Here is a 14,088-nt window from a genome sequence, read left to right as displayed (position 1 = left end):
AGGCAAAACCTGGATTCTCAAGTGAAAATAAAGCTGCCAGGTCCAGAGCTAATGGCCGTGGAGCTGAAGGGTCCTGGCCCGGGGATCATGAGAGGCAGCTGGTTGTCCTCACGACCTAGCCAGGCACATACACGCCCATCCTGAGAGCTCGTCTGCTAGCCTCTTCCATATGAAACATGAAGTCATAGAAGGATGGGGTTCAGGGCAGCGGATGGAAGGCCTTACAGAGAGACTGCAGGGTGAGTCTTTCCCCCCGCCCCCCCGCCCTGACTGAAAGTGACGGATGGTTCCTAGACTCCATCACCCCATATGGGGGGAGTTCAGCGTGCATCTGGATCACCCGAGGGACTCATTAAAGCCCAGTCGCTGGCCCGTTCCCCAGAGATTCTGGTTCAGCAGGTCTGGGATGGAGAGGGGGACAGAGAAACCACATTTCTAACAAGTTTCCAGGAGATGCTGAGGAGACCACACTTGGAAACCATGACTGCGGGGGACCCTGCTGTTGGTTTGTGCTGAGCGGATGTGCTCGTGGGGGGGAGCCGAAGGCACCTGCCCTGAAGCAGAAGCACATGAGAAGGGGGTGCGGCACAGGCTGCAGGCCCTGAGTCCAGGGGAGGGCGAGGGGCTCCCGCTCCTACTCACGGTGCCTGGAACAGGAAGACTCGCCAGTCAGCCGTCTTCAGCTTGAGCACATTGGACTTCTTGCTGTAGTCAGAGGCCCTGGTGGCCAGAGCGTGGTGCACGCGAATGGCATTCTTCAAGTCACCCTCAGAGAGAGCTTTGTCAGGCCTGTACTCATCCTGAACAGGTGGGGTGGGGGGTGGCCAACCTCTGTCATGGCCAGGCTCTGGCTTACAGACCCACATTTCCTCCACCCTCCCCAGCCCGCCCTCTCCCTCCCTCTGTCGATATAGCTCCCTCCATTTTCAACGCCTGCCACTGTGATGCCATGCCAACCCCAACTAGAATCACTCCCGGCACTCCTCCCTGCACCCCAGTTTATCCCAGAAGCCTGAATAGCCCTTACTCTGGGTATCCTCTGAGCCCCTGGGCACTTATAGGGATCCTCTCTGAGCTTGAGTCAGTCCCCTGACTGGGGAGGACCCAGCATCTACCTGCCTAAGCCCCAGGTCCTGCCCAGGACCCTCTGGGCACCACAAAGCAGAGGCAGATGGGGGAATGACCGGCCCCTCATGGGTAAGGACATAGAGGCAGTCGCTCACCTTCTGCAGGTACAGGATGGTCCCTTTGAGCACCGCATAGAATTTCTTCCAGCCACGCCTCCCACGGGGTGCTGAGGACGAGGCACAGGTAGTGTGGCCACAACCACCCGCTCCAGTATCTCCTCCTCCCCTGCTTCCCCCACACGTCTACCAGTGTGTGCATCCCCAGAGGAGCAGCAAAGGGGGGGTGGAACCCATCTGGACTAGCATCCCTCCCCATGCCTCTCCCCGTGCCTGACACCCACTCCTCTTGCCATCCATGTCAGCGTGAGTCTTCCGAGTCAGCACACCATGCTTGTAGGTGGTAGCGCTAAGAGCCTGTGGGACATCCAGGAAGGGGTTGCCACCATCCAGGATCCGCGTCACCTTCTTTGTACCGGTCCCAAACTTGTCATCCACCAGCTCTGACAGGGATTTCCTCAGTTCATCCTCATCACTGGGAAAGCACTAGGCCTGAGTAACCACCTCCAGGGAGGCACCGGCCCCACATTGTCATGCCCTCTCCCCACCAACCTCTCCCCTGGGGGCCAGTCAAGGTGAAGAGCAGAGAAGAGGAGGTTCCAATTCCAGATCACAGATCCAGACCTTCGTCTCCTCCCCTTAAGTCTTCAGTTCTGACCCCTGACCTCTGATCTTTGATTCTTGACCTCCAAGCTCTAATCCTCACCCTTGATCACAAAGTTGAAGACCTTACTATCTCCAGACCTCATTCCTGATCTTCCTTCCCCTGTCTTCAACCCTGAAAACCCAGTTCCAGAGACCAGTAACTCATGGCCAGACAGAAGCTACTGCCCAAGCCCCAGACTCTGAGGGAGGGCAGCCAGTAGATGAAGATCCCCACTGAGCCCTGGTAGAAGAATGCCAGTTCTTCCCCATGGGGTTGACATTCCTAACAATCCCTGCCTTGGACCTCTACAAGATCCAAAGACCCAGGCTGCCCTGGAGAGCACAGCAGGGCAGGGCAGCCACTTTCCCCAGAGCCTCTCAGTCTCACCAACTAGCAAGGTCACCACAGCCCTTTCCAGATGGCTGGGCACCTCCAGGACTCACTGCCTTCACAGGGGAAGACGTTAGGGGGCAGTCACCCCTCCCCACTGCCTAGAACAGTTGCCACCTAAATATGGTCATATTCTTGGGGTCATAAGGGGACCCATGCCACCTGACTGCCTACCTCCCAAAGGGGAAAGAGTTATCATTTAAGAACAGTGGCAGTATCCCCAGTACAGAAAAACAGTGTGGCTATCATGGAACTAAAGTCACAGTTCAATCTATTCCATAGCAGTGTAAACAATGCATGCTTTTTATCAAGACAGAAAACGGGAACCCAAAGGGGAACTCAACACCAGGTGCTTGGCCAGATGGACTGGGGTCAACGTGGCCCTGAGTTGGGAGAAATCAGCACCATGGAGAGTGGCAGGAGTGACTTCCCTGCACTCCCCCAGTCATTCCCCCTCCCCCGCCCAGTGATAGACTCTCCCCATACCTGTGCCATGGGCACTACTCACATGGCCCACTCCAGCTTTTCATTCTTGATGGAGTTGTAAAGGGTCTGGGAGGGGGGGTAAAAAGAAAGAGAGAAGCTCTGGTGAAAAAAATCAAAGAAATCTCCATCTTCCTCTACCAATGTGGATGCGGTGAGGGAGCACTTTTAAGCCAGTGGGATAAAGTGGATGTTTGATTCATACTTGTTTGTTGGATGGGTGAGTGAATGGGGGTTGGGGTGGATGATTGGGTAGACGACTGGGTGGACAGATTGGAGTATGAGTAGGTAGATGGGTTGCTGGGTAGGTGGATGATTGGGGAAATGGGTGGATGGTGGATGGATGACTGGGTGTGGGGGTGTGGGGGGCAGTATTTAAGGGTGCAGGGGATGGCTGTGTGGGTGACTAGTGAATGACTGAGTTGATGGGAGAGCGGATGAAAGGATGGATGCATGGGAGGCTGAGTAGGTGGGTAAATGAGTAGATGGGGAGAAGTGGGTAGGTGGGTGGTAGAACTGGGATTATTTGATCTCACAAATACATTCTTAACAAATGCTTCTTGATGGTGAAAAAATATATTATGGTAAGAGAGTGCTGGAGACAATCTTCTATTTTTTAACCTCCAGATTCACTATCCAGCTGCCCAGATGGTATCACCAGGCCCTTCAAACCCACTACCTAAAACTGAACTCATCTTCTACCCCCCCCCAAAAAAAAAATCCTGTTTTTCTTCCTTAAAGGCCAAGAACTGAGCAGGCTTGAAAGGCCAGAGTTCTATCCTGAGCTTCAACCTCAAAAGAAAACTAGATCCCCTTAATTCCTGGTGACGTTGAAGGAATGAGTGGGCTTTTCTCCATGGTGAAGTTGGTGGCGGTGGTGGTAATATCCTAATGGCCATGGCAGCTGTGACCACTGGTGGCAGTATCGATGATTACCATGACAGCAATAACAAGGATGTAGCACTAAAAACAAATTTCACAAAGCCGACCCCTCTGCCTGACTCAAGGAACACATAACAGTAAAACATTGAGCTGGATGGCCTCAAACTCTGTCCCAAAGTCATGGGGGCCCTTACTCCAGTATTAAGAATCTGAAATATCAGGATTTAGTGGGGCAGAGACCTCTCTCCTCTCCACCCACCCAGGTACAGCTGGGAGCATGGGGACCCTTAGCAGGTTATACCTTCAGCAGGTCTTTGGAAAAGTCTTGGCCATCATTCAGCTGGTCCAAGTTGGCAATGAATTGCTGGCAGGACATCTTCTTGCCAATGTTCTGTAATGGAGAAATGGTTCTGCCTGAGGGCAGGGGTGGAGGCTGGTGTCGTCCCACACCTGCCCTGCCCAGCCAGAAGGGATGAGGTGACATCAAGGGCAGGACTTCCCTTTGTCTCCAAGAGTTTACAAAACTCTCTTTCACATTCAAGATTCTATTTGACCCTGAAGCATCACGAGAGGTTGAGGTTCTCCCCAAGCCCAGATGAAGAAGTCAGATTGAATGAAGTATTATAATAGTTGACATTTGCCAGGTGCCTGCTATGTCCCAGGTATTGAACTTGACATGCATTATCTTGTTTCCTTCTCACCACAAGGAGGAAGTGAGGTGGTTGTTATTACTATTCCCATTTGACAGGTAAGGAAACTGAGGTGCAGGAAGGTGATGTGCCCATGATCACACAGCAAGGAAGTGGGAGGGCTGAGTGTGTCTGACACCAAAGCCCATGCTCTCACCCGCTAGGCCATGGTTAACTCTCCCAAGGTCACACAGCACCAGGACTTGAACCCAGGCCTCTTGGCTCCTGAGCAGAAGCTCTGTGTATTCCGTCACAACTGTCTCACCCTCTCACCTGTACAGAGGGGCGGCAAGACCTCCAAGAGGTAGGTGAAGTGAGGGAGAGTTTGGTCTTATGAAAATCAAAAATCAATTCCCACCGTCTATACCCCATGCTGAGCTCGGCTGGGAGCAAGGGAACCTCAGCAAGCGGTTTTCCTCTAGGACGTACAAACAGACGAAAAGCTGGGAATAAGTGCACCCCCAAGTTCTGCCTCCTTTTTACCCACTAAGTAGCAAAGGGGCTCCAGCCCCCAAACCCAACATGATACTTGTAGACTCTCCTTGCCGTGTCCACATTTGGGAAACACTGGATGACACTTCATCTTTGTGAGGACAAGGGCCCTTGAATACCAGACACTTGTTGGTATAGGATTTTGTGGGTTTAGGTTTGCTATAAGGCGGCGTCTCCCAAGATTTACCTACCAATGGAACAGCTATCCCCCCAAAATGGATTTCATAATCAAAAAAGCTTTTTTTTACATGTTTCAGAGTCTCTAACATGCTTAAACGTGTTAGATGTCTCCAAGGAGAGGATTCCATGGACAATTTCCCAAATTTACTGGCATTGGCACTGATGTAGCAGAGACTCTATTAATATCATGTGGGACGTTCATACACCACAGAAAATAATTCAGAAAACAACAATAGAAGGCTTCAGTGTAGCTGACAAGCAAGAATTTTCTACACCTTATGTGTGCCTTCATATAGTGTGTTTCGCATGTTTATGTGTACACTTTACATGTACATGTATACATATGTGCACATATAGCCACTTATGTGTGCATCCATAATTTAAAAGTATAGGCCAACATTGATAATATTGTCTGAGTTCCACATACACCGAACCTTCCCCAGCCATCACTCAGGAGTGTGAAATCAAAAAATAACCAGGCAAGCTTTCCAATCCTAGTAACAACAGACTAGCTTGTTGCAGACGAACCCTCCTGGAAGAAACAGTTGCTGATCAAAATATTACTAAAACATCTGGGTGAAGGCACTGGGAGAAATAGAAAAGCAGTGAGGACTTCGAGGGTAAAGACCCTGCAAAGGAGGGAACTACAGAGAGGTGAGCCCAGCAAGGAGCAGCTTTCCTCCGCAAAGCATCTGCCAGTTCACAAGCAGTGGCCAAAAGGCTGAGCGGCTGCGTCGTCTTACAGGACTGGAGAACAAAAATTGGAGTTCGGCACTCACCAAGGACGAGGGGCCCTGGGAAACACCGCAGTCATACTTCAGAAAATGAAATTAAGAAAGACAATAGCAAAGGCAATTCTTCAGACAGAAGAAAACTTATCTTAGATGGAAGTATGAAGAAGCAGAAAGAAATGAAGAGCAACAAAAAGGGTGGCCAGATCTAAATGAATAGATATCGACTGTGGAAAGCGATGATAGTAATGTTTCCTAAGGAATAAGATATATAGAAATATAGAATAGTGAAAAGCATGATGACAGCAGTATAAAAGCTGAAAGGGCAATAAAAGGAGTTAAAGTGCTTTAAGGGTATTTCGCCCTGGCTGGTGTGGCTCAGTTCGCTGGAGCGCCTTCCCAAACATCAAAGGGTTGGGGGTTCGATTTCCAGTCGGGGCACATATCTAGGTCGTGGGTTCCGTCCATGGTCCCCAGTCCGGGCACATATAGGAGGCAGCCAATCGATGCTTCTCTCTCTGTCCCTTCTTGTCTCTCAAAAATAAAAAATAAAAAAATCCTCAGGCAAGGATTAAAAAAAGAAAGAAAAAACATAGAGTAACCTGGTATGTTTAAACTCAAATATATTGGTAATTCATTACATGGTCCAATTAAGAGGCAAAGATTATCAGACCTGATTTTTTTAAGTGTATGATACAAAAGATACATCTTAAATGTAATGGAACACAAATCTTGCAAGCAAAGGATGGAAAAATATGTAAATGCAAACACTGACAAAAGAACTTCAGTATAACCGCACTAATATCTGACAAAATAGACTTGAAGATGAGACATTACTAGAGACAGAGACAATGAATAATGATCGAAGGGTCACTCTACCAGAAGACAGAAGCAACCCAAATTCATGCGCAACCAATAACAGAGTCAAAACAATTGCTAGACCCAAAAGGAGAAAGATACGTTCACAGTCTTGGTTGGAGATTTTAACACTGCCTTCTCGGTAACAGGAAGAACAAGAATACTAAACAATTAATTAGTTAACAATTCCTCAGGGCCGATAAATTAGAGAACCTAGATAAAATGGACAAATTCCTACAAAGACACAAACTCCCAAAACTGGCTCTAGAAGAAATAGGAAATTTGAATAGGCCCATAACAAGCAAAGAGATTGAATCAATAATCAAAACTTCACAACAAAGAAAAGCCCAGGACCAGATGGCTTCACTGGTGAATTTCACAAAAAATTTAAAGAAAACTTAACACCAATATTTCTCCAATTCTTCAAAAAAATTGAAGAGAAGGGAACACTTCCTGACTCTTCCATAGGCCAGCATTACCCTGGTACTAAAACTTGACAAAGATGTCACAGAAAAAGAAAACTACAAAACAATATCTCTTATGACCAAAAATGCAAAAAACCTCAACAAAATGCTAGGGAATGGAACCCAGCAGCATATTAAAAGGGTTGTATACCATGACCCAGCGAAATACGTGCCAGGAATGGGAGCGCGGTTCAACACACAAAGCCCACTGAGTCAGTAGCACAGGGCGGGGGCAGAACGTGTGGTCACCTCCCTGATGCAGAAAAGCCTGTGACAAAAGCCAACACCCTCTCGTGACAACAACACTGAACAAAGCGGGAAGAGAAGAGGACTTCCTCAACATGACAAAAGGCACACGTGAAAAACCCACAGCTAACATCATGCTCAGTGGTGAAAGACAGAAAGCTTCCCCCGAAGATCAGGAGGAAGGCACTCTCGTTTCCATTTCTATTCAACGTTGTACTGGAAGTTCTAGCCAGAGCAATTAGGGAAAAATCAATCAATCAATCAATAAGTCTCCATTCACAGCTGACATGATCTTATACACAGAAAATTCTAAAGAATCTAAAGAAAAACTTTAGAGCTAATAAACAAATTCAGCAATATTGCAGGATATAAGATCAACACAAAAATTAATTGTATTTCTGCCCTGGCTGGTGTGGCTCAATGGATTGAGCATGGGCCTGCAAACCGAAGAGTTGCCAGTTTGATTCCCAGTCAGGGCACATGCCTGGGATGTGGGCCTGGTCCCCAGTAGGGGGCATGTGAGAGGCAACCACACATTGATGTTTCTCTCCCTCTCTTTTTCTTTCCCTTCCCCTCTCTCTAAAAATAAATAAATAAATATTTTAAAAAATTAATTGCATTTCTGTATGTTAGTGATGAACTATCATCAAGTGAAAGAAAACAATTTCATTTACAATAGCATCAAAAAGAGTAAAATGTTTAGGAATAAATTTAACCAAGGAAGGGGAAGACTTGTACACTGAAAACTACAAATGATTGCTGAAAGAAATTGAAGGTCTGAATAAACAGGAACACAACTTGTGATCGTGGGGTGGAAGACTTCATGTAATTAAAACAGTAAAACTCCCCAAACTGACCTATAGATTTAATGCAATTTCTATCAAGATTCCAATGGCCTTTTTATATTTGTAGAAATAAAAAAGCTTATCCTCAAATTCACATGGAATTGCAAGGGATCCCAAAATAATCTTGGAAAAGAACCAAGTTGGAAGACTCACACTTTCTGATTTTAAAACTTACTGCAAAGCCAGAGTGATCAAAGCAGAGGGGCGATGGCATACCAACAGACATATAGGTGAATGGAATAGGATTAAGAGTCTGTAAATAAACCCACTTGTGTGCTGATTTTTGACAACTGTGCCGAGACCATCCAGTGGGGAAAGAATAGCCTCTTCAACAAATGGTGATGGAACAATGGATGTCCACGAGCAAAAGAATGAAGTAGGACATTTCCTTCACACTATATACAGAAATTAATTCAAAATGGATCAAAGATCTAAACCTAAGAGCTAAATCTATAAAACTCTTAGAAGACTAGGGATACGTCTTCATGACCTTGGATTTAGCAATGGTTCCTTAAACATGACACCAAAGTTAAGCAACAGAAAAAAAACTGATAAATGGAACTTCATAAAAATCTAAAGCTTTTGTTTATCAAAAGACACAGTCAGCCCTGGCTGGTGTGGCTCAGTGGATGGAACGCCGGCCTACGAACTGAAAGGTTGCCAGTAGGGTTCCCAGTCAAGGCAGGTCCCCTGTTGGGGGCGTGTGAGAGGCAACCTTCTCACACATTAATGCTTCTCTCCCTCTCTTCCTTCCTTCCCCTCTCTCTAAAAATAAATAAGTAAAATATATATTTTTTAAAAGTTCAAAGATACTATCAAGAGAGTAAAAAGGCAACCCACAGAATGGGGAAAAAATCGCAAATCCAAAATAGATAAAGAACCCTTACAACTCAACAACAAAAGACTAACAACCCGGTTAAAACTGGACACAAGACTTGAACAGACATTTGTCCAAAGAAGATACATAAATGGTCAACAAACACATGAAACGATGTTCAACATCATTAATCATCAGGAAAATGCGGATCAGACCACAATGAGGTAACACTTCACAGCATTTAGGATGACTGCTGTCGAAATACAGAAAACCAACAACCTGGTGAGAATGTGGAGAAATCGGAACCCGTGTGCACCGCTGGGGGGATGCAATATAGATCAACTGCTGGAAAACACTATGTCTGTTTCTCCAAAAGTTAACAGTGACATGAGCATAGAGTTTCAGCTCGGGAAAGGAGAAAACGTTCTGCAGATTGTTTGTATAGCAACATAAATAGCCTTAACACTATTGAATGATACATTTAAAAATGGTTAAAATGGTAAATTTTTATGTTATGGGTATTTTTACCACAATTTTTAAAATAAAATTTGACAAAGCGAAAAGATAGGCAAAGGCTTTGAATAGACATTGTTCCAAAGAAACGCTACAAATTGCCACAGAGCATATAAAAAAATGCTCAACGTCAACATCATCAGTCATCGGCGAAATGAAAGTCAAAACCAAAACTTACCCACCAGGACGGCAATAACTTTTTTGTGGGGTGGGACGGAGTAAGTGTGGGTAAGGACATGGAGAAATTAAAACTCTCATACATTACTGGTGGGCATTTAAAATGGTTCAGCCACTATGGAAAACAGTTTCACCGTTCATCCAAAAGTTAAACACAAAATTACCCTTTGACGAAGCTAATACACTCCTAGGAATTGAAACAGGTATACAAACAAAAAAATTGTTCTCAAATGTTCATAACACTATTCACAATAACCTAACGGTAGAAACAACCCACACACCCAGCAACAGACGACTGGGTAAACAAAATATGGTATGTCTTTGCAATGGAATATTGTTCGGCCACAAAAAGGAACGGGCTGCCAACACATGCTACAACAAAATGTATAGAGTTTACCATTTTAACCATTTTTTGGAGTTTTTGTTTTATTGTTGTTCAATTACAGTTGTCTGCATTTTCTCCCCACCCCTCCACCCTACCTCAGCCAAACCCACCATTTTAACCATTTTTAAGTTCAGTAGTGTTGAGGCTATTTACATTGTTGTGCAAATAATCTCCAGAACTTTTTCATATGACCTTGAGAACATGACACTGACTAAAAGAAATCAGACCTGAGAGGCTGCGTATTGTGTGATTCCATTTCCGTGAGACACCCAGACTAGGCAAATCCATAGAGACAGAAAGCAGACTAGCGGTTTCCAGGGGTTGGAGGAAGGAGAGAAGGGGGAGCAACTGCTAGTGGGTACGGGGCCTCCTTTCAGGGTGATGGAAACGTCTGGAACCAGAGAATAGTAATGATTTCGTATCATGTGAACATGCTTAATTCTACTGAACTGTATACTTTAAAATGGTCAAAACGGTAAATTTTGTGTTATGTATATTTTACCACAATAAAAACAACCATGAAGGAGATATGAGATGTTCGCAACGCAATGACCAGGCTCGACCTTATTGACATACAGAGAACGTGCCAACCCACAAGCGCAGAACACGCTTTCTTTTCTAGTCCGCGTGAGACACCTGCTGAGACCGGGCTCTCTCTGGACAGAACAGCAAGACAACAAATTATCAAGTGAAGTCAAACCAGGTAAATTATCTGATTCAAAAACTAATAACAACAACCACCAGGCAAAAGACATGTACCCAGAAAAGAAAAGAAAGAACACAGACAAGTACCTGGGTCATTGCCAAGCCAAAGGGCGGGGGATGACATGCGACCCCTGAGTTCCCATCTCCTCGTCCCCCATACCCCATTTGGATCCACAGGGCCTCCTGACCTGCCCTTGACCCCCAGACGCTCCCACAGCCTCCGTCTCCCAGCAGAAAAGAGTTCAGGCCGGCCGGGCCACAGACCCACCCAAGGCCTGGAATGTCTGCGGAGCGGCCGCGAGGAGAGGAGGCCGGAGAGGGAGAAAGCACCAAACAGGGGACTCCGCCTCCATGGGGTTCTGTGGAGAGCTCACAGCAACAGCAGCGACCGGGCCCTGGGCTAAAGGCTTCACCAGCTCTGTCTCCTTCAGCCTCACAGGGACTTTACAGTGTGGGAAACTGAGGCTTTGTGAGTTCAGTAACTACCCCCAGGCCACACAGCTATTGTGTGGAGAAGCCTGAAACCCTTGCTCCTGACTGTTGAGTAATATTGCCTCCAGAAAGATGGGGTCCTCACCCGTCTGGTGACTACGAATATGAACAGCCCTGCCCCACCCCACTCTGATCTGCAGACGTGTTGCTGTTTCTCTTCGGAGGGGGGCAGCAATACGGCGCCAGGGGCAGCTGCACCATCAGGGGTGTTACTGACCCAGGGGTTCTTGAACAGCAGCTGTGCATCCTTAGCAGCCGTAGGCCATGGAGAGGGCGTCTAGGGCTTGGCACAGCAGTGACCGTGTCCTGAGGTTGCTCTCAGGTCCGGCCAAGGATAGGTGGGGTGTGTTTAATGCTCCTTTCAAGGTGTGCTAGCAACACCTGCTCTCCATAGAAAAACAGAGCAAGCTGGTCTTGAGGGAACATTAGCTAGCTAACAGGTGTCAGCTCTGGTGACATTCCCATGGAATATACACATCTTCCCTCCCATCCACACTCGGGCCACGGGCGCAGGTGGACTAACCCAGGTTGTCACACAACTTTTCTTCCTACCAAGGTCGCCGAGGCCCACACCGTCCCCAGGCCAGGTGCCCTGCACACCCTTGCCCACACAGGCTCCCATAAGTAAGACTGTGGCCTTTGCTTTCTTGACCCTGCAGGGATCGGTAGGCTGGGCCTTTGGGTTCTCCGTCATTTAAACGTGAACAGTAATAGTGAATACTACTGTTACTCTCGCACAATAATATTACTCATAGTTAAACCCTTACTGGGTGCCAGACTCTGACACTCGGTGTTGTGGGTATTACCTCTCGGCCCTCCCGGAGTGATGTGGGGGAAACCATCACCGCCACCTCACAGAAGCAGAACCTGAGACCCAGAGAGGGCCAGCGTCCTGTCCAGGGTCGCAGATCTACCACATGGAGGCCAGAGTAGGATCTGCAGTTGGGTCTGTCCCAGTTCTTTCTTCCACCCTACGTGCCCTGGACTTTCTGGATTGATTCTGGAACCAGACATGATGGCCCGTTGTCCCCATAAGTCACTCGAATACCCCTACCCCAGGAGGGGACTCTGACCACCCGGAGTGAGCAATGACAGGGCAGTGATGGGTGGGGCCAGACACAGCAGTGGGGACATGGAAGGGAAACACGGAGATGAGAGTCTAGGCCCAGGGGACATGCACGCCAGCAGCCACACTTACCACCTGAGGGAGGGCAGGAGAGCCCAGAGAGGGGTCCCCGGAGCAGACGGAGGAAAAAGGAGTTATTGAGTCAGAGCAGCGCTGAGACAGCCCAAGGCCTGGGCCAGACACAGCCTCACGGCCCACCCAGAGCCCATCTGTCACTTCACTGTGTGCCTGGTGGGGGCAGGGTGACAAGAATGTCCCTTGAGGAAAACTGCCATTTGACTGGTAGGAGCTGCTTGAGTAGGGCCCGAGGCCCCTCTCAGGGGGATAAACTAGGGCAGGGCCAGGTCTAGAGGCCGCACTGCCCAGCTACAAGAAGCGTGAGTACTACGCAGGTCTCAGGAAGGGGGCTGGAGAAAAGGCTGAGCCCTGGACAGCCTGGGTGAGTCAGTGAGAGGACGCTCCCCGTCCCGGCCTCCCCAACTCACATGTCCGTGCAGGTCCGTGTTGAGCAGCATCAGGGCGCAGGTGAGCGTGTGGATGCCATCTGAATCAGAGACAGTGGCCCCCTCAGTGTGAGGACCCCCTCACCCCAGCCCAGCCCGCCACCTTCTTGTCTCCCGACAGAGCCAGCCTGAAGGTCTGAGAGACTGAAAGCGGCCAGCCACCTGCCAAAAGCGTCTCTGGGCCCAGGGCCTGCGTGACACTCCCTGCCCTACCCCCACTGCCCAAGGTCAGGGACAACCCCTCCCTTAAGGAGACCTGACCCCCTGGACCTGCCCCAGCCCAAACCCCTTCCTCCTGTGGCCAAACTCACAGGGATGGCTCTGGTTCCCGGGCCATGTCCCTGCTGTGGCCTGTGTCGCTTCCAATAACTGGCCTAGTTCCCTGGTTTCTGGGACTCAGGTCTATCCTTACAGCAGGTCCCTCCCCCCTGGAGCCCCACATCAGGACTCCCACCACAAGGAGACTCCGCACTGCCACAGGGGACAGGGAGAATGAAGACCCAAAGGGCTGAATCTCTGGGATGGAGGGTTTTCAGGCCTGGGGAATGACAGCAGGCACGACATTTGCAGTCCTCCTGCCCAGCAGGCAGTGCCCATCCCATGTGCCATAGTTCATTCGCTCAATGTTTATAGGACAGGGCAGGTGGTGGGTGGGCCAGGGGTAGGAAGAGGGGCCGTGAGGGGGCAGAGTGGGGCGGGCAGAGTGGGGTGGGCAGAGTAGGGCGGGCAGCCGTACCTTCCGAGGTGCTGTCGTCAGGGTTGCACTGGCAGTACCGGCGGGAGAAGTGAGTGAGGACCCGCTCTCGCTCCTGCGTCTCTCCCATCAGCGGGAAGGCCTTCAGGAAGGTTCTAGAGGGCGATTCAGGGATGCTGCAAGTCTCCCAGAGCCTCCAAGTCAGTCTGGGTCCTCTGCTACCCACATGCGCACACACGACCACACACGTGCACACAAACACGCGAGCACGCCTGCCCGAGTGGGCCGACGCTCTAGTGCCCCAGCACCCGAGCCAGGACAGCTGCTGGAGTTTCAGCCCTCATCACCCTCCAGGGCCCTTTTGGGCGTAGGCAGGGGACAGAGGGCAAGGATCACAGAGCACCTCAGTGTGGGCGTCAGCTCTCCTTTGGGGTAAATGCCCACTCCTCGCTCCCTCCTCAAAGCCTGGGCCCAGGCTGACCACACCTGCCCTCAGACTGCTGGGCCTCAGCCAGACCCACCCCCCACTCCCTGCCGCCCCCTGGCCTGCCTCACTGGTCCCCCACTCCAGATCTGAGGTGTCACC

The 14,088-nt window shown here is 49.1% G+C and overlaps 1 protein-coding gene across 1 annotated transcript in view; it reads right to left on the bottom strand.

The window, feature by feature from the left end:
• PSD2 (pleckstrin and Sec7 domain containing 2) overlaps positions 1 to 14,088 on the bottom strand; it is a 42,041-nt gene that overhangs the window by 6,295 nt on the left and 21,658 nt on the right. Inside the window, exons 6-12 of the mRNA XM_024575235.4 lie at positions 13,545 to 13,657; positions 12,791 to 12,849; positions 3,887 to 3,976; positions 2,729 to 2,772; positions 1,469 to 1,659; positions 1,224 to 1,294; positions 643 to 800 (exon numbers count right to left, since the gene is read on the bottom strand). Of these exons, the coding sequence (XP_024431003.2) occupies positions 643 to 800; positions 1,224 to 1,294; positions 1,469 to 1,659; positions 2,729 to 2,772; positions 3,887 to 3,976; positions 12,791 to 12,849; positions 13,545 to 13,657 (726 nt within the window). The remainder of the gene's footprint in view (positions 1 to 642; positions 801 to 1,223; positions 1,295 to 1,468; positions 1,660 to 2,728; positions 2,773 to 3,886; positions 3,977 to 12,790; positions 12,850 to 13,544; positions 13,658 to 14,088) is intronic.

Source organism: Desmodus rotundus, chromosome 10, assembly GCF_022682495.2.
Source record: "Desmodus rotundus isolate HL8 chromosome 10, HLdesRot8A.1, whole genome shotgun sequence".
In the NCBI taxonomy this organism is placed as follows: Eukaryota; Metazoa; Chordata; class Mammalia; order Chiroptera; family Phyllostomidae; genus Desmodus; species Desmodus rotundus.
This window is presented reverse-complemented; position numbering and strand designations above follow the sequence as displayed.